The sequence below is a fragment of the Homarus americanus genome, unplaced genomic scaffold, assembly GCF_018991925.1.
Source record: "Homarus americanus isolate GMGI-L3 unplaced genomic scaffold, GMGI_Hamer_2.0 scaffold56241, whole genome shotgun sequence".
Taxonomy (NCBI): Eukaryota; Metazoa; Arthropoda; class Malacostraca; order Decapoda; family Nephropidae; genus Homarus; species Homarus americanus.
In genome coordinates this window covers 5,601,728-5,623,278 of record NW_024740202.1, presented here as the reverse complement: position 1 = coordinate 5,623,278, position 21,551 = coordinate 5,601,728, and the positions used below count along the sequence as shown (strand labels likewise).

The following is a 21,551-nucleotide window of genomic DNA, read 5'->3' as shown; positions in this document are numbered from 1 at the left end:
TTGTAATCTAGTGATCTTGTTACTTGCTCCATATACATGTTTCACTTGATACATCTCATCATGGTAAACTATGGATCGACTAGTGCCTGTTTGCACTTGTCTACTTACGTCAAACTCATCAATAAGTTCTTTCCTAATTACAGTTTTAAGGGTTCTTTTTGACAAACCCAAATTGTATTCAACGGTGTCTTTGTTAGACGCGAGTTTGGCGAGGGCATCAACTCTGTAATGTTTTATGAGGCCTATGTGAGAGGGTATCCACAACAGTTTGACCTTGACACCCCGGTCAACAAGGTATGCATATTTGTGTCTGGCTTCAGAGACAAGAGCGTGACAACTTGAGTTGAGGGTGTCAAGGACAAGTAGTGAGGATAGAGAGTCAGTGATGATGAGACTGTCAGTAACAGTGGTTTCAATGAATTTAATAGCTGTGAGTATGGCAACTAATTCAGTTTGTAGAGTGGATGCCCAGTTTTTAATTCTATCTCCTTTCTCAATTATATTACCGTCAGGTTGAGTCACAACAATAGCACTTCCAGCCCTCCCACAGGCGGTGTTAAGAGATCCATCAGTGTAGATGGTCTGTGTGATATTATCATTAGTCTGTAGAGTTGTGTATGTGTTCAAGAGCTCTCACTTTGGCAGTGTGTTGGAGATAAATACTTTGTATAATTAATTATTTAGGCGGATATGACGGTATTGTGATATCGAAGGGAACATAAGAACATAAGAACATAAGAATGGAGGAAACTGCAGCGGGCCTATTGGCCCATACTGGGCAGTCCCGTTTACACCCAACCCCTATTGCTCATATGAGCATCCAAGCAATGTTTGAAGCAATTCAGCGTATTCGAGTTAATGATGATATTTGGTAACTTGTTCCATTCATCCACTACTCTGTTTCTAAACCAGTGTTTACCTATTTCACGCCTAAATCTAAATTTGTCTAATTTAAAACCATTGTTACGAGTTCGCTCCTGGCTGGATAGTTTGAGTACCTTTGTAATGTCCCCTTTGTTTAGCCCTGCCTTCCACTTGTACACCTCTATCAGGTCGCCCCTCGCTCTACGTCTCCCAAGGGAGTGCAAATTAAGATGCTTTAACCTGTCTCTACAGTATACTCAAGGTTCCTAATGCCCGGGATTAGTCTTGTCATTCTCCTCTGAATTCTTTCCAAGGATTCTATATCCATTCTGTAATACGGTGACCAGAACTGAACTGCATAATCCAGGTGTGGTCTCACAAGAGCAAGATACAGTTTTAGGATGACCTCGCTAGTCTTGTAACTAACACTCCTTTGTATGAACCCAAGTACTTTATTAGCCTTGTTACGAGCAAAAACATATTGTTTACTTGGCTTAAGGTTCCTACTTATCATTACTCCTAAACCTCTCTCGCAGTCGGATTTCTCTATGGCATCGTTGTTCATCTGGTATCTGGTTTCCCTGTTTACATCTCCTATACTGAGTACTTTACATTTGTCGACGTTGAATTTCATCTGCCATTTTTCAGACCATTCGAAAAAATTGTTTAGATCTTCCTGTAGTTTTGCCGAGTCCTCGTCAGATTTGATAACACGTCCTATTTTAGTTTCATCAGCAAATTTACTTATGTTGCTGTCTATGCCGATATCTATGTCGTTTATGTATATAATAAACAATAATGGTCCAAGTACTGAGCCTTGGGGAACTCCACTTGTGACGTTGCTCCAATGGGACTTAGTGCCGTTAATACTCACTCGCTGTTTCCTGTCCTGTAACCACGCCCTAATCCATTTAAGGATGTCACCTTTGATGCCATGAGCTTCTACCTTTCTAATTAGTCTTTCGTGGGGGACTCTGTCGAAGGCTTTGCTAAAGTCGAGATATACCACATCATAATTGTGCCCCTCGTCCACCGATTCGAAAACTGATGAAAAGAATGTTAATAGATTAGTTAGGCAAGAACGTCCGCTTGTGAAGCCATGCTGAGAATCATTGATCAATCGGTGCTTCTCCACGTGATTTCGAATAGAGTTTGAAATGATTGCTTCCAGTAATTTGCCTACTATTGATGTTAGACTGATTGGGTGGTAGTTAGAGGATAGTGATCTATCCCCCTTCTTGAAAATCGGTATTACATTCGCTATCCTCCAGGATTCTGGTACTACACCTGTTTTTAAGGACATGTTAAACAACTTTGCTAAGGGCATACTAAGCTCTTCCTTACATTCCTTTAATACTCTGGCAAATATCTCATCAGGACCAGGTGACTTATTAGGCTTTAGTTTGTCTATTTGCTTACTAACATCGTTACTAGTCACTACTATCTCACTTAATTTGTTTTCTTCACTATCTCTGAATAGAGTCGGTGCCTCGGGTATCATGTTTAAATTTTCGGTGGTGAAAACTGTTGAAAAATATTTATTCAAATTATTGCTCATTTCTCCGTCGTTATCAGTGAGCTCGCCGAAATCTGACCGTATTGGTCCAATCTTTTCTCGTGTTTTAGTTTGATACATTTGGTAGAATCCTTTGGGGTTTGTCTTCGCCTCCCTTGCTATCCTTACCTCATTATTCCTCTTTGCTTTCCTTATCTCGGTTTTAACCCTACTCGCCAATACCCTATAATAGTCCCGGAGGTGAATTTCGCCACGATTTATCCTGTTGTACTGTAGTACTCATCATCCTCATATCTCGTGGTCAAGGTTATAGCGGTCAGGTCCCCTGGTAAGGACGGGTCACCGTCTGTGTGTACATTAATAATAATACTAATAATTAAACGTTTATTGAAAGAGCATGGCAGCCGGAAGGCTGAAAATATACAATTACATAATTGGGGAATGGGTCTCTTGATTTACAAATGATGTGCAAGTAACATAAGTGATACAAATATGACATATAATAATTAGGTGTTGATAATTTTTACAATGGTAGGGACTGGGCTGTTCTTGTAGCAATCAGTTCGTGCTCGTATGGGCTGGATGTGGTTGAGCAGGTGTGTGGCCAGGACAGTAGCTTGGGGCAATGCAGGTGTGCTCCATCCTTCAGGTTAGGTCAGGTGAAGCCGTGAGGTCAGGTGAAGCCGTGAGGTCAGGTCAGGTTAGGTCAGATGTGAAGTCATGTTATTTACACCCTCTCGTGAGGTCATGTATAGGTAGTTCATCCCAAACGTAACACTCCTTCTCTCATAAGAACATAAGAATGGAGGAAACTGCAGCGGGCCTTTTGGCCCATACTGGGCAGTCCCGTTTACACCCAACCCCTATTGCTCATATTAGCATCCAACCTATCCCTGAGACTTGCATTAAGTGCTATTTTTAATCTCACTTGTTTGTGATTGCTACTAGCTAGTTCTCTCCCTACGTCGACATTACTAACTAGGTTTTCTTGGTTAGACAGCTAAATCTAGTATATTATTCGCCTGGGTGAGTTCGACTATATATATTTACTTAAGAAACAGTCCTGAACTGTTTCAAGGAAAATATCTTATTCTGAGTTACCCCTAAGGTCGGTCCAATCTATTTGACTAAAGTTAAAGTCGCCTCCTATACAGACTTTGCTATGTCTGGATGCCCTACGCATTTTATCCCAAATATGTTATGAACATAAGAATATAAGGAGTCTGCAATAGGCCGGTTGGCCTGTGCATGGCAGCTCCTGTCGAGAGTTACTACCACTCTCTATCATCCATGAATCTATCTAGCCTCCTTTTGAAACTTTCCAGAGTTCCCGCACTTACTACAAAGTTGCTAAGCTTGTTCCACTCGTCCACCACCCTATTTGTGAACCAGTTTCTTCCTATCTCCCTCCTAAACCTAAACTTATCCAACTTGAATCCGTTGCTCCGAGTCCAATCCTGCTCGGATATTATAAGAACTTTATCTATATCCCCTTTATTGATTTCTTTCACCCACTTAAATACTTCTATCATATCTCCCCGCACTCTTCGTCTTTCTAGGCAATGCAAGTTAAGTTTCTTTAACCTATCCTGATATGAAAGGTTTCTAAGTCCCGGAATCATTTTTGTCATTCTTCGCTGCACCGACTCTAGTGAATTTATATCCATTCTATAATAGGGGCACCAGAACTGAACCGCATAATCGAGGTGCGGCCTAACTAGCGCAAGATATAGTTGCAATAAGACCTCTGCACTCTTGTTACTTACACTTCTAGATATAAAACCCAATACTCTGTTTGCCTTATTTCGAACATTAACGCACTGTTTTCTAGGCCGTAGGTCCGGGCTTACAAGTACCCCAGGTCTCTTTCACAAGTCGACTTCTCTAGGTTGATGTTGTTCAGGCTGTATACATTATAAGTATTTGTTCTTCCAATATTAAGTACGCTGCACTTGCTGGTGTTGAATTTCATTTGCCATTTTGCAGACCACCCCTGCAGTTTATTTAGATCCTCCTGTAATGCATTTGCATCCTGCCCTGAACTAATTTGCCGCCCTATTTTGGTGTCATCCGCAAACTTGCTTATGTCACTGCTGATCCCAGTATCTAAATCGTTTATGTAGATTATGAACAAGAGTGGGCCTAGTACTGACCCCTGGGGAACCCCACTGGTTACACGGCCCCACTCAGATTTAACACCATCTATGCTGACCCTCTGCGTTCTATCGGTGAGCCATGATTTTATCCAATTTAAAACTTTCCCCTCGATACCATGAGCCTTAATTTTTCTCAGAAGCCTCTGATGCAGTACTCTGTCAAATGCTTTGCTAAAGTCTAAGTAAATAACACCGTAATTTTCGTCATTATCTACTACCTAAAAAACGTTAGCAGATTTGTTAGACAAGATTTTCCCTTTGTAAACCCATGTTGAGAGTCGTAGATTAATTTGCTTTTCTCTAGATGCGATCGGATACTATCTGCTATAATTGATTCAAGAAATTTCCCCACTACTGACGTCAAACTGATCGGCCGGTAATTTGACGCTAATGCTCTGTCTCCCTTTTTAAATATGGGTATTACATTCGCCTGTTTCCACAGCTCTGGCACAACTCCAGTGTCTAATGATTTTGTAAATAAGTTTACGAGGGGTCCGCTAATCTGTTCCCTACACTCTTTTAAGACTCGAGGAATAATTTCATCCGGCCTTGGGATTTTGTATTCTTTACTTTATTTATCTTCTTAAGAACATCCTCTTTTCTGATAGTGATATTCTTTAATTTCTCTTCTTCCTTTCCCTTAAATATCAGTTCCACCTCCGGAATTTCATCGCAAATTTCTTCTGTGAAAACTGATAAGAAATAGCTGTTCAATGCTTTGCTCATGTCTTCACTGCCATTTATCAATTCTCCCCTCCCTGACTTTAAAGGCCCAACTTTATCCTTGACCTTTGTCCTATATACCTGGAAAATTCCTTGGGATTCGCCTTGGATTCTCTTGCTATTCTGATTTCATAGTCTCTCTTTGCTTTCCTTACATTTTTCTTAACATTCCTAGATAGTTCATTATACCTGTTTCTGAGCTGCTCCTCCCCTCCCTTTAATTTCTTATATATTCCTTTCTTTATTCCTATGTCATGTTTAAGTTTTCTGGTCATCCACCTTGGCTCATTCTTATTTGACCTAATTTTTCTGTGTGGTATATTTTGTTCTTGTGCTTTATGTAGTATACTAGTGAATATATTATAGTCATGATCAATTGTTGTGTCATCTATGTAGAGATGAGTTGAGTAATCCATTATCAGTTTTATTTAATAAGTCATTAGAATCGGGCCTAGTGCCAGAAGCTTGGAAACTTGCAAATGTAGTTCCGATTTTCAAAAAAGGTGATAAATCAATTGCATCAAATTACCGTCCCATTAGTCTCACGTCAATCATAGGCAAGTTGCTAGAGTCAATTATTGCTACGAAAATCAGAAGCCACCTTGAAACATTCAACTTAATTCATTCTTCTCAGCACGGGTTCACCCAGGGACGTTCTTGTCTCACAAATTTGCTTAGCTTTTTCTCAGAAGTATATGAAGCGGTAGATAATGATAAGTCATATGATATAATTTATTTAGATTTCAGTAAAGCATTCGATAGAGTCCCTCATGAGAGATTGATAAGGAAGGTAGAAGCACATGGAATAGGTGGATTATTAAAATGGATTAGGTCATGGTTAACTGGTAGGAAACAAAGAGTCAGCATAAATGGATTAAAGTCAGACTGGGGTGCGGTCAAAAGCGGAGTTCCCCAGGGATCTGTATTAGGCCCTCTGCTGTTTGTTATATTCATTAATGATCTTGATTTAGGCATAACTAGTAGGATTAGTAAATTTGCAGATGATACCAAAATGGGGAGAGTGATAAATTCAGACAGTGACTTTGAACACCTTCAAAGAGATCTAGATACCTTACATGAGTGGTCAGTAGACTGGCAAATGAATTTTAATACTGATAAATGCAAGGTACTACAGATAGGGAAGACGAATACAAACGTTAAGTATAAACTAGGTAACACGGAAATAGAAAACTCAGTTTGTGAAAAAGATCTAGGTGTATTTGTTAGCAACGACTTGAAACCTAGAAAACAATGTATTAGCGTTCTCAACAAGGCAAACAGGATTCTTGGGTTCATATCTAGGTCTGTGAGTAACAGAACTGCTGACGTTATCTTGAAACTTTACCTAGCATTAGTGAGGCCACACATGGATTATGCGGTTCAGTTCTGGTGTCCTTATTATAGAATGGACATAGATTCTTTGGAGAGAGTACAAAGAAGAATGACAAAAATGATCCATAATATTAGAAACCTTCCATATGAAGAAAGACTGAAAAGCTTAGGCTTACATTCATTAGAGAGGCGTAGAGTTAGGGGAGATATGATAGAGGTGTACAAGTGGTAAGTGGGATTAACAAGGGTAAAATGGAAGATGTTCTGAAGCTCAGTAATAACGAAATAACTAGAACAAATGGCTTTAAATTAGATAAATTCCGATTCAGAAAGGATATAGGCAAGCACTGGTTTGGTAATAGAGTTGTGGATATGTGGAATAGGCTACCGAGTGCTATAGTAGGATCGGGAACGCTAGGGAGCTTCAAGACGAAGTTGGATAGGCACATGGAAGTGCTGGGATGGGTGTGAAAGGGATCTGCCCTGTATGGGCCAGTCGGCCTCCTGCAGTGTCTCACTTTCTTATGTTCTTATGTTCTAATTGTTGTCATCTATGACCTCACCCCTTCCTACTGGGAACTGACGTGACTGTTCCCAGGTGACCTCACCTAGGTACCTTCTTAACCCCTGATAATCCGCCAACCGAAAGTTTGGGTCTCATCAACACTATCAAGATTAGGTTAATTCTATTCAAATTGTTTCTGAATTCAGTTCAAGTCTGATTTCTTATTGATTCCATACTTCAAATTATCACTGATATAATTTGCTACCCCGCCTCCTTTTCTAATCTGCCGATAGGTATAAAAGTAATTTATAACCTTTAATGTGGTATTCGACAGGTAACTCACGTAAGTCTAAGTTAATCCATGTTTTTTCTGTACATACCAACACTGTGATTTCATCCATCTATTTTCTCATACTTCCACTGTTCACGTAGTAGACATTTAAGTTAGTCGTGAACTGAGTCCTCTGATGCTTCACATATCGTCACCCTTGAGCCCTTCCAGGTCCCGGGTGGTGCTCCTGGGAGTCCTGTGCCATTCGTTTCTACCCTGTCGGCTGGCGGATCAAACCGTGATAAGTCTGAGGTGAGGCCTAAAGGCCAAAAGCAAGTTGGTACAAGGAAGAAGGTACTTTCTGCCCATATGGTCGAGACTTTGCTTGGCACGTTTGAACCGGCTGCGTACCAAAAGTATTTAGTGGTAAAATCTCTTTGCCTAGTGGGGCAACTATAGCTCCGGGTTTGACGACGTCTGCTGGGTATGCGGTTGTTGTCATCGCGCTCTGGACCTCTGAAAGAGGCGATTATAATTAGCGATTTTTTTTTGCTGATCGTAGTTTTTGACGATATGTATTGTCTATTGTTTTAATTCGTTGAACATCTGTTGTAGTAGAAGTAGGATATATTTCATTTACATTAGGAGTCCCTACTAAGTCTGCTGACTTTTTTCATTCTATCTACATGCACTATATCTGTGACATTTGTCGATGGCTCAACTACTAGGATTTTGTTTCCAAGTTCTTTCGCTCTAATTATGTATGGACCTGTGAATTTAGGCGAAAGTTTTGATGTGCATTCCGACACTTTTATCATTACTGTGTCTCCTATTTCTAGAGTTATAGGCTTAGCTTTTTTATGTTGCTTCCAGATCATTTCGGCACTTGAGGCTGCTAAGTGTTTTCGTACTTTCCCATGGATGCTTGTGAAAACATTGATTTGCTTCTTGGCATAGTCATCCATATTGTACACAGGTTGTGGGGTTCCTGCTAGTAGATCATATGGCAAGCATTTATAGGTACAATAAATTATGTAGTATGGCGATTTGCCTGTAAATCTAATTATAGATCCAATGAGGGACGCTGCAACTTATGGAAGCTAGTCCTCCCACGAACTATGCATGGGATTCACCACACGTCGGAGAATTTCAAGAATTTTTCTATTTGTATGCTCGACCAACCCATTTGAAGATGGATGGTAGGCGGTTGTGAAGGTTTGTGTGATGTCATATTGTTGACATATTGCAGTTAAGAGTTGATTCTTAAATTCTGCCCCGTGTACAAAAAGGACAGATAAGATGAGTGATTAATGCATGAGCCACTGATTCGGCCGACTTGTTCTGCAATGGTGCTAGCACCATAAATCTAGAGAAGTGGTCAACGCAGACAAGTACGTAACTAGAGGCTTGGTGGCTTTTTGGTAGTTGCAATAAATCGATCAAAACTGTATCCCATGGACGTTCTGGCGTCGGGTATTCTACGATTGGAACGGGATCCATCTTTGTTCCCTTGTGTTTTGCACAAGATTAACATTTGGCAATGTGATGCTCGATGTTGGTCCTCATAGTTTTCCAATAATATTTTTGTCTAATTTATATTAGACATGTGTCTCGCCCTGGGTGCCCAGGTTGGGGTGCATCATGAAAGAGGGTGGGGATGTTTTCCTTTAATGGTGTAGGAATAACAATTTCAGAGATTGACTCTTGTTGTATTTTCACTGAGCGATATAGTATAATGTGCTGCAGCTCAAACTGTGAGTGTAGAGGTAATTTCCCTAATCTCCCGATTCTTAGGCATATATAACCTTGGACCATAGTGGATCCTGTAGCTGTTCCGCCCTTAACTGTGACAGGGTGAACGTAGGTAGTGGCGTGACAGGAGCAATGTATCCAGATAGCAAATCAGCTACCACGTTCGTACGGCCGGACAAATACTTGAAGTCCGGTGCGAACTCTTGTATGGTTAGATACCAGCGCACTAAACGCCCTGATAAGTTCTTCCCATTAAATAGTTCTGTCACGGCTACATGATCTGTGTGGACTGTGATTGGATATCCCAAAATGAAATCCCGAAAATGCTTGAGAGCCCACACTGCAGCTAATGCTTCTAAGTGAGTAGCAGATTAGCGTGTTTCTACATCGTTGAGGTTGCGACTGGCATATGCTATTACGTGCCATTTTCCTCGATGATCAGTTTGCATGAGCACCGCCCCTAAACCTGGGCCTGAGGCATCAGTGCTCTTGGTAAATGGTTTTGTGTAGTCCGGAAAGGCTAACACTGGAGCGTTCGTTAAGGCGCTCCACGTAAACTCTACATCCTTTTTGAGGAGTTTAGTGAGTGGTGAAGCTAATTTGGCATAACCTTCAATGAAACAACCCTAGTATCCTGATAAGCCTAGGAAACTACGAAGTTGATCAGTGTTCTTGGGACAAGGGAATTGCTTACCGCCTTGCAATCTACTGTGTGTATACCATTGTCATCCACCCATCCACTACGTGTCCGAGAAATTGGATTTGGGATTTGAGAAATTCACATTTGGAAAGTTTCACTTTCAGATAGGGCCCTTTGTCAACTATCGTAAGGGAAATCTGTGTAAAAAGGCGCTCAGTAGGTATTTATTATCAAATAAATGCTCCTTACAGGAAGAGGAGTGAAGCACAAGTTACAAGTCTACTTCGAGAAATGCCCTGCTCAAAACTCAAAGAAAGCCCTGATTACCCAGAGATTTCAGCCGCCCTCTACGCTTGGTAATAAACCCTGACTCGCTTGGTGAAATAATTTCACAGGTTCAAGCATTTCTTACCTTACCATCATTGTGACTAATGTTCAATTTAAGCATAAGAGGGTATGATGAATTAGTGTTAATCATAATTACACTAAAATTCTTATTAAAGCTAACTGACTCCACGTCAGAGTATACATGTAAGGAGTCCACTCTCGTTATTGACAGTTTTGACAAACTAAGGGGGAAGAAACGGCTCTTAATGTAAACATTCGTGGCTACAACCACATCTGAATTAGTTTACTTGGATCTTACAAGTCTTACCCTGTTTTTATATGAACACTAATACTTAATACACTACAACTGTATTAGTGATTTATCAACTTAAATGGCTGGCCAAATCACTCACTATCTCTGACTCCAAGTGCATTTACAGGAGGCTTAACACTATGTAACAACCATATTAAGTCAAGCATATCAGAAAAGTGTAAGCAGATAAATATAACTTGGACTACCAACACAGGCAGAAATATTACATAATACCCACTAAATACTGCCTTGTACTGTTGTCATGTAGCATCAAGTTTTATTTTAGAGTTGAAACAGTAATACCGAAATAATTAATATGAAACAAATTGAAACTCAATACAAAGAGTAAGTGAACAATTTGCTTCTAGGACAGGCAACCCATATGTTACGGAACTGAACAATCAAGAAGGCAAATGTCTTCAGTTACTTTATTTTAACTTTTACTTTATTTCAATCTCAAAATTTATAGGATTTCTTTTTCTATGTGTGTCTAGGGGCTTTTTGGTTGAAATGATTTAGTTATAATACCTTGTAAAACTCACGGCCAATTTACGTATTAAATGACAATCTGTTTGTTTTGTAAACTTTTCTAGTTATGTTTTACTGTACTGTAGGTTTAGTTATTGTAGCATTAGTTTGCTTAATTGAATAGTTGATACCACACTCATGGTTGACATGACAGCACCCAACACAGTATAAATAGTAGGAAATGAAAAATATGCAAGTGATTTTTAAATAATATTCTTAAAACAAAATTAACATCACTGTCACCATGTAACAAAGAGCTGTGTTTTGTTTACTTTTATTAATTTTATTTACATATTTATATTCCTTTTTCTTACTTCTATTTATTTATTTAGTTTTGACTTCTTTTATTTAATTTTATTTTATTTTCTCCTGTCTCCTTGAGAAAGGAGGGAGTGAGAGGTAATTGTTTATGTTTGAGGTTAGTCTGAGGGGTAGGAATGTAGGCCTGCAGTCGACCCTCACACCAACAGGAGACTGGGGAGATGAATAACTGAGGTGGACAGCTTAGGACTAAGATACAACACTTAGCAGAGGGGAAATATGAAATAGTTATTATTTAGGTCTCACTGTATTATTGCATAATACCAAAGACATGCACGGCAATGCTTTAGTCAACACAAGGGAATTGAGAACTAATCATAACGGTTCTTCATTTATTAATGACGTTACTCAAATTGAATAGTTACACTTCAAAATAATAACCTATCTTCCTAGCTATCTAACCAGGGGTCACATGAATCACAATATATTTCGTGAAACGGATAAAACTTAAAACGTACTCCCATTATAGCCCGCCATGTGAGGAGGTGACACCCACTCTCTCCATAAACAGACTGTCTTTTTCAAACTGCGTGGGTAACAAAGGGACGCTACATCTTCATGGCGTCACGTCTCGCGGCTTTCTCATTGGTCAAGGCAAGTCCAAAGGCATTCACTCTATTGGTTCGAACTTGGCGGAAACACTCAGGCAGGAAACACTTATGACATTATTACAACGTCATCAAGGCGTTGACAAAGTTTGACACGCCGGGCTGCAGTATAAGATCATAAAACTGGGTCTACCCGAAAATCTGATGTGCCTGTTATGCAACTTTATTACAGATCGCAGAGCCAAAATCAAGATGCAAGAACAATGTGGAGAAGAATTTTCACTCTCCAGCGGCGTGTCTCAGGGCTCTTGTCTCTCACTAACCCTTTACACGCCTTACATGTCTGACCTGCCACCCCCAATCGTTGACAGCGAGTACGTCATGTATGCCAAATTCAAGCCGGCGCCATTGATGATCGACGACGAAGAGATTGAGTACTCTAAACAAGTCAGGTTGCTCGGCCTCATCATCTCTCGGACGGGTATCATTTCCCACGTGAAGGACAGACTAAAGAAAGCCAAAGTCGCCGCCGCCAAATTAAAACTTTTAAACTTATGCCTGAGAAGATACACGTTCACCTGTACAAGGCGCTGGTGAGGCCTGTGTTTGAGTACCCACATATACCACTCGTCACACTCGGGAAGACTAGACTACAACAACTACAGAGCTTCCAAAACAAGTGTTTGAGGTCAGCCACCCTACTAGGAGTCAGTGGAAACCACCCACCTAAGAAATAAAACGGAGGCCCTGAACGACAGGTTCCATAGCCCAGGGAAGAAGGTTTTTAGGATAAGATCCTGGACGACCCTCACATCCCAGACCACCTAAGCGGGGAAGACATAAGCAGAGAGCGACCCCATGCCTGGTGGCCACAGATTCTGCCCGTACTACAACAACCCAACCTCGGGACCCATCTATGTCCGCCACAGTGATCAACCTTAGATTAAAACAGATGATATAAGATTACATTTAACAAGTCACAATCTAGTGAGTCCATAACGTAATGCAGTAATAAGTTTTAATAAACATGTAATTGTAAAATCAAACTAGTCATTGTCAACCAAAGTAACCATTGTGCAACATCATTCTCAATCCTAGGTCAGCTTAGTTAGCCAAAAAACTCTGTAATATGTAAAACAAGGGGTGTCGTTCCCCTCTGTTTAACTCATTAAACTTCTTTTCCAACCTTTCCCCCCAACTACTATCTGTCGTGACTTCTCTATCCCTCATGTCTGGCTGTGCCTTGAGCCCCAGCATTTCCATCCTTTTCCCACCTCAACCTAAAAAAAGAAAAGGGGAATCGGTCCGGATGAGCGCTTAACACCCATCTGGCTTGGGTACGATTACACACGGAGCGGCCAAATCACTGTTGCTCGTTTCTGCTAAACCATGTTGTAACTGGAACTGGATTTCCTCCCTCAGGATCTTCAGTTTACATGGAGAAATACGACAAGGAGCCTGGTTCATTAGACTCGTACCTTTTATCAGTTCTACATCATGAGGTACTATTAGACTTGGCCGAGGCACATCTGCAAATATATTTAAAAACTTTTGAAGGAGACACTATAGTATAGATAGGAGGTAGTAGGCAGCTATCAAACAGGGAGGTAATACCGCCTGGGAAGATATTGGAAGCATAATCTGTTGTCTAATTGTAGACTCTGCTGCCATATGGCATCACGAAAATTGTGACTAAGTCCCAGGTTGCTGATCTGACTTTCTGCCTCATTTACACACAATTGCAGGGTCTCAATTGTTTCTCTTATTTTGACAACACAACATACATATATCGTTTCTCACTATTGATTCCTTTCATTTTTGTATTTCTTTGTGGTTCTTTATTATTATTATTATTATTATTATTATTATTATTAGTATTATTATTTTATTAATAATTTTCTATTATATTAAAATGTTTATTTACAATGAATAAATTGTTATTATAATTATTGTTATTATTATCATTATTAATTTATTTATAATTTTCGATTGTATTAAAAAAATTTATTCACTATGAATAAATTATTATTATTATTATTATTATTATCATTATTATTATTACATTTTAGCCCCCAGGCCTCGATGTTGGTCAGTGACCTGTGCCCGGGTGGGCTAATCCCCGTAAAAAAAAAAAACAAGAAATACAGGGTGTCCATAAATGATTACCCTAAAAACAGTATGCTCTCATGTTTTAACCAGGGTAATAATTTATACAAAATATGGTGTGAAGGTGTGGAACAACTTACCCTCACCCATCCGAGCAAAAACTACTACCCCTTCCTCTAAATCAACTCTTAAAATTTGTCTATTGTCTAAGTTTCAATATTTTTGCAGCACTTACTTTATACTTTTACCTTTTTACCATCAAAACCATTATAGCATATATTGTCACGTAGATAGTAATTATCACTGCAGTAATTAAATACAGGGTGTCCATAAATGATTACTCTGATTACAACATGAGAGCATACTGTTTTTAGGGTAATTATTTATGGACACCGTCAAAACATGATCCTGACTATCTGTTCCCTTATTTCACAATAATACTAACACCATTTTACGTGTACTATTCCAGATGATACCAAATGATATATAATAATTACTGGAGTTAAATGTACAGCATATATCAGGTGGCACTAAGAGAGCTCAGGTTCTAAATCGGCTCAGCTATGTTAATACACCTTTTCACATATCCGTTGAGACATTGTTACATAACTATTTGACAAATTTCATAACCGAATGACAGACAGAACACACATCGAATGACAAGCTAAAATAGCTGTTCGTTTATGCTAACGGAAATGATTGACAGAAGTTATGAAATTGACAGACATGAACAATAAGCCGACAGTCTACATATAGTTTGAGAATGTAACAATTGGAGAATGACAGCACCAACAGTTATTTTAGATTCAAAATGTGTTCTGTCTGTCATTCGGTTATGAAATTTGTCAAATAGTTATGTAACAATGTCTCAACGGATATGTGAAAAGGTGTACTGTATTGTTATTATTAGCGACTCTGTATCTGTATTTGTCTGGCTACATAAACTGTTTCAGTATCAATATCAATAGGTCGTTAGATGCTAAGTAGGGATAATTGTTGATGAACAATAACTCCTAAATAATTATCCTTTTTTTAAACTTCTGACTGGTAATACATTAAACGAATCGTTATTAACAAAGGTTCATACAAAATCAACCTAAACTAACCTGACCTAACTTTACTTAACCTAACCAAACCTTACCTATTTTACGTATAATTTTATTATTTTATGAAAGTAAACTACACCTTACAAGAAAACATAAAATTTTAACATGCAGAAATTAATTTCCATTGATTTAGAGCAATACATATAAAAATTTCTCCCTATTCGGCAAAAACTTCATTACAATATACTGTAATATAGTACACAAATCATTTCATCTTCACACATTTTAATATATTCTTATTCCTACAGAACAAATGGAAATAAACATTTTCATACAACGAAAGAGTTTTATGAAGTGGATGAAAATGTGAATCTCTTAAACTATCAAGATAAAAAAAGTTACAGCAAAAATTCTGTGTATCAGAAGAAAATTTTTAAGCAAATCTCACTCAAGCAAAAGATATACCCAGACCTGAATGAGTGCCAAACAAGGCCGCTGCGTCCCTTATATTACCAGCGGGGTCAGTACTGGGTCCTCGAGAACTACATCCCTGCTGATCGATCATTCCTCTGTAACCAGTCTATCACCTACACTACCCACGGCGACTATACCTTCCTTGGCAACCTGGAGCTCCTCATCTCTCGCTGGCAGGTCAGTGTTGCAGTGTAACTTTTGTTCAGTAGCGTCTTCTATGTACGCTCAGAAAACCCCAATAAGTTTTAAACGTAAGAAAAATGGAAGTTCTAATCTCTATAGTCACGACTAAATTGCCTTTTGGTATTCTCTCTAGGAGTCTAGGAGATTCATCTTTTTTTGTTTATATTGCTAAGAAATGGAAATCCATTTGCTTCATAAACGCATAATTATATGAAGGAGAAGTGTAATCAGTAAAAAATATTAATACTTATTACCATTTATTTGCGTAAATATAATAATATTCACTTCATGATAAACTTCGTCACGCAAAAAAGAATTGAATATATTTACCGAGACAATACAATTTACTTAAAAAAGTAAACTACTAACCCAACGCTTCAACCAGCTGTTAGATATATTGACTAATGTAGTTGATCTTTACTTTTTCCCCAATTCACGACGCTATATAAAATCTATATGATGAAGACAAAGGCCAAAGTTACTCTCCAATATGCATGCCGGGAATTTTGCAAAATAACCGATTTCGCCCAAAAAAAAAATGTAACATACATTGTATGTGAAATGACCGCTACAATAATGGTGAAATAGTCACAGTGGTATAAAAGAGAAACGTTACATCTAGAATGAAAACAAAAGATGTGATGAACTAAACTTTAAGGAAGAAAGTTTTATTGTTCAATTCACCCAAAATCGGAGTTTTTGAAATAGGAGAAATAAGAGGACTTAAAAAATTATTGATACAATATTCTCTATAATATTTCACACAATATCTCACAACAAAATTCATACAGTATCTTATGCAATACTTCCGTTTATACTTCGAACGATATATCACATAATATTTCACGCGATATAGTATAGTATATCTCCCCTTAGTATATGCCACTATATTTCAAGCAGTCCTGCATGCTACACCCTATTCAAATGCTACACTGTAACTCGCACAATATTCGTACCATATCTCACACAATACCTTATACTTTAACTCATAAAATATTCCACACAGTATTATATACGATACCTCATATAATGCGTCACAAAATACTGTACCTCATATACTTCCTAACACTATACCTCAAACAACACCACTCTATCTCGTATAACACCTTATTCGTTTCTTCAGACTTCAACTCACGGAATGAATCACAATAATCGTCACATACAACCTCACACTGCACCTTACACAGTACCTTGTTTATCAAATTACACTTTTCACACTGTACAGTCCCCTTCACTAGTGCGTTTACAGGGGCTCGTCATGTTTTGTGCAATGTGGCAGAGCTGCATTTGGTTATAGGAAACTCGCAATATCAAACATACTCTAAAATCAAAGCAAAATATATTAAAACAAATATACAAATGTAAAGATTTGTGGAATGTTTATATGTTTCATAAGAAAAACATTAAATTGACTGTTATTGGATCGTATCGTTTGCCTAGTGGACGGTGTTATAGCAAGGTCAAGTGACGTAAAGAGAATGTGGGGTGGGATGAGGGGCAGCAGGGAGGGAAAAGAAGGCAGGTGCCCCTCTACCTACAGTAATGGTATATGTGGATGATAAAATATTAATACATACTTTAAGCATAAGTTTATATCTATTATTTTCCTCGTCTGCTATATTATGCAGATGACATTCATACTGTTCATGTTAAACCTTGGCCATAGTGTGAACAAGAGGAGGTTTGAATTTAATTACAGTGATTCTTTATCCACATGTGATTGTTACTCTACTCATAGAGTAAATAAAACATGTAATAATAATAAGAGTGCTTGCAATCTGTCTATGTATCCGAGGTGCATGTCACGTCTGGTTGTGTAAGGATGGTGAACTGTAAAAGAAAATAAGACTTTTCTAAGCACAAGTAATTCCGTTTCTATAAGCTATATATATTTCTTTATCTGTAAAGGAATCATTTAAGAAATTTTCTATCAGTTGTCATTTCAAAAAAATTATTTTTTTAACTAGTATGAAGGAAAAATATATGTGTTATATATTATATCTAAATAAATTATGTGCGGTGGAGGAGACTTCAGACTTGTGTCCACCTCTTTTATTAAAATAGAAACATGTTAGCAACACTTGAGGAGCCAATGCAACATTTCATATTCATTCGTCACAGGCGACAATGGGAAGTTTTCTTCTGATCTAGCATTTTGATGTAATCGTTGTACCGTGATGATGAATGGCGTATATATAACGAATTGCCAGTGTAATAAACTGTGAACGATATAAGATAATAATCAATGACTACCGTACGACAGTTTATGTTCCATATCAACCACACATACACACACACACACACAGTACTTGTCAACCCTCAGTGAGATAAGACGTGCCTGAAGGCGCTCTCGGTTTTAGCAGCCAGGCCGAATCTGTTTGGCCCTGCCCACTCCCCCTGCTATACCCCAACGCCCTACCAGCCTTACTACACCAGGATCGATTCAGCAAAACATTCTAGTGATTAGTGAACGAATGATTACGGAGCAGTGTTCCTATAGTGCACCTAAGGAACTTTCTCGGCAAAACATTCTAGCCATCAGTGCAATAAGTGATTACCATACAGTGCTCGATAGTGCACCCCAAGGAAAAGTCAGACAGTGGGCACTTTATCGGTCAACTTTAAAGTGCCAGTGACAAGGACCACCGCGGTGCTTACATATATCGTGAAAACTGTGTCGGCGACCCCAAGCACCGAGGACAAAGTCCACGGTCTTTACAACTGACAAACATTAACAGATGTCTACCAGTGTCAGTGTCCCTCAAAGTGCCGCCAGTGACAAACACTTCCGTCCGCCCACAACAGATTTCAACCGATGGCCACCAATCACTTACTCCCGACGCACTCTGTATCATCTAAAGCGTGGGAACGGTTATCCTGATGGGAGTGTTATCGCGCTACTCAAGTCACTGAAAATATTCCACGCGCGGAGCCGTAGACAAGGCCGTCATGCACATAAGCCCATTAGAACCGTAACCTCCACTAGGAAACCGGAGAAACCCACCCCTGACAGACCATACCACCACACTGAAGTTCCACGGATATGGTATGATCTCCCGTCTTTACTGCTATCCAACGTCACTTCCCTAGCTAACAAGTTCGACGAGCTGGCAACTACAGTCAGGTCAACCGCCGCGCGCGTGGTTGCCATATGTGAGACTTGGCAAATTGTACCTGAAACGTGTCACATTGAGGGATATCAACTCTTTCATCACCTTCGTCCACAAAGACGCGGAGGGGGCGTTGCCCTCTTCTGTCAAGATGACCTACGCCCGTCACGCCTGGATGTTCAAGTCCCAGCAGATGTGGAAGCATTATGGGTACGTGTCGTGCTGCGGGCACACCCACGCAACACTGCCTCCATCATAATCTGTGTGGCATACCATCCGCCTCGATCACCCACCAGAGACACTCTTATCAATCATCTCATCACCACCTCAGACCACCTCAGAGTTAGGTACCCATGTGCCAAGTTAGTATTATGTGGGGATTTAAATGAAATTGACACCACTGATATCCAGGACCAGCTATCACTATCACAAGTTGTGACCTTCCCCACACACGGTCAAAACACCCTTGACCTTATCTTAACTGACTTAGCGGACCAGTACCAACCTCCTCAACCACTGCCTCCTATCGGGTGTAGCACACACTTATCAGTGCTCTGGTCCCCTGCTGCCACTCCCACTCAAGTACAGAGACCCTACATCAAGACCTACAGGCCGATTACTGACTCTGCAGTACGCCTCTTTGGACAGTGGATAGTTCACTATCCCTGGACTGAAGTACTCAGCGTGGATGACGTGGAAACCAAATGGATAAATTATACCAACACCACCACCGAAGCTCACCACCACTTCTTCCCCGAGAAGTCCGTCAGATCTCACCCAGCTGACTTGCCCTGGATCACACCTCGGATCAAAAGACTTATGCAACAGAGAGACAGAGCCTTTCATCTCAATGACCACATCCGCTACAGGTCACTTCGCAACAGAGTCATCCGCGAAATACGCACTGCAAAGAAGTCCCACTACCCAACCAAATTACAACACCTGAAGCAGACCAACATCAGTCAATGGTATGGTAAGCTTAAAGAACTCTGTGGACTAAACAATATGACACACCCCCTCCCCTTCCTTAGCCATCTCACTAATGTTGACGCAGCTGAGCAAACAAATAACCATTTCGCTACTATATGCCAGACGCTCCCACGGCTTGACACAACCACTCTCCCTGCTTACCTACCAGCCCCCCTTCCCACTGACTTAGTAGAGGAATTTGACGTAGCAAAACGCCTGGACAAACTAAAATTAAAACGCTCTACCACCCCCATTGACTTACCAATGAAACTATTCAAGGAGTTCTCCCCGGAGCTTGCTAAACCCCTCTGCTCCATCATCAATGCTTCTCTCAGTCAAGCCAGATGCCCAGCTGACTGGAAGACCTCTTATGTATCACCAGTGCCCAAGTCAACCAGCCCACAATCCTTAAATCAGCTACGACCTATTGCAATCACCCCAATACCCAGCCTAATCTGTGAAAGTTTTGTGTTTGACTGGGCTTATGCTGATATTGCAGGAGTCGTAGACCCTCAGCAATTTGGCAACATGAAAACTTCCTCCACCACTCACTGTCTTGTCAGCTTTCTCGATTACATATACCGCCATCTCGAGAAACGAAAAACGTCTGTAGCTGTCGCCTTCATTGATTTCACTAAAGCGTTCGACCTAGTCGACCACAATATAATCATAAACAAAGCTATTGACCTCGGGCTTCGGAGAAGTCTCATACCATGGCTTACAGACTTCCTCAGTGACCGACGCCAAGCTGTACGCTTCCGAGGGGCTGTCTCCACCTTTCAGTCACTCACCTGTGGCGTCCCCCAAGGCACCAAGATGGGACCACTCTGCTTCCTTATGCTCATCAATGATGCCCTAAGAGAAACCCCTGCTCGCTGGAAATATGTCGACGACTCCACCATTGGGATCAGCGTCAACAATTCTGCTCCCAACTATACCGCCCTTCAGGATTTATTGACCAGTCTCCAAAACTGGGCCACCAACAACCATGTCACCATCAACCATACCAAGACCATGGTTATGCACATCAACCTCTCCTCCGACATTGTCCCACCTCCTTCCATTACCCTAGGTCCGAACACACTCCAGGTTGTAGATTCCACGAAGCTCCTCGGCGTCACCATAGACAACAAACTAAATTGGAAACCACACGTCAGTGAAGTTGTCAAATCCTCCAGTTTCCGTCTCCACCTCCTCCGCCGACTCAAGTCCCTCGGAGTTCCCGCACACGAGCTCCTCAGTGTATACACAACATTCATACTTCCCAAGCTCACCTATGCCTCCCCCACCTGGTCTTCCTCCCTAAATGCCACACAACGTAAACACCTAGAAAAAGTGCAAAAGAGGGCATGCAAGATTATTCTCTCCCCTTCCTACTCCACATATCAAGAAGCGCTCAACACACTGACCCTTTCGACTCTCACTGACCATCACCACGGCCTCATCTGCAAATTTGGTAAGAAGCTTCTACACCATCCCCGACACCGGCCCCTACTACCACCTGAGATCCCCTGTCCGAGAATTGCTGTTCGACACCACAACCGCATCCAGCCCATACGTGCACGAACTGATCGCTATAAGAACAGCCCAGTCCCAACCATTGTAAAAATTATCAATAACATGTAATAAATCAGTGTATTCACTCCCAGTAAACACTGCTCCCTACACTGTCACTATGTTGAAATGAACTGTAGTTTGAGCTGATCCCCATCTAAGTTACTATATGTCTTATTTGCGTCACTTATGTCACTTGTATATTATTTGTAATTCGTAACCCATTCCCCAAATATGTAACTGTATATTTTCAGCCTTCTGGCTGCCAAGCTCTTTCAATAAACCGTTAATTATTATTATTATTATTATTATT

The 21,551-nt window shown here is 40.2% G+C and overlaps 1 protein-coding gene across 1 annotated transcript in view; it reads left to right on the top strand.

Annotated features, from left to right (window-relative positions):
• Positions 1–21,551, top strand: part of LOC121875262 — a 169,900-nt gene that overhangs the window by 94,975 nt on the left and 53,374 nt on the right. Inside the window, exon 3 of the mRNA XM_042379723.1 lies at positions 15,257–15,599. Within this exon, the coding sequence (XP_042235657.1) occupies positions 15,257–15,599 (343 nt within the window). The remainder of the gene's footprint in view (positions 1–15,256; positions 15,600–21,551) is intronic.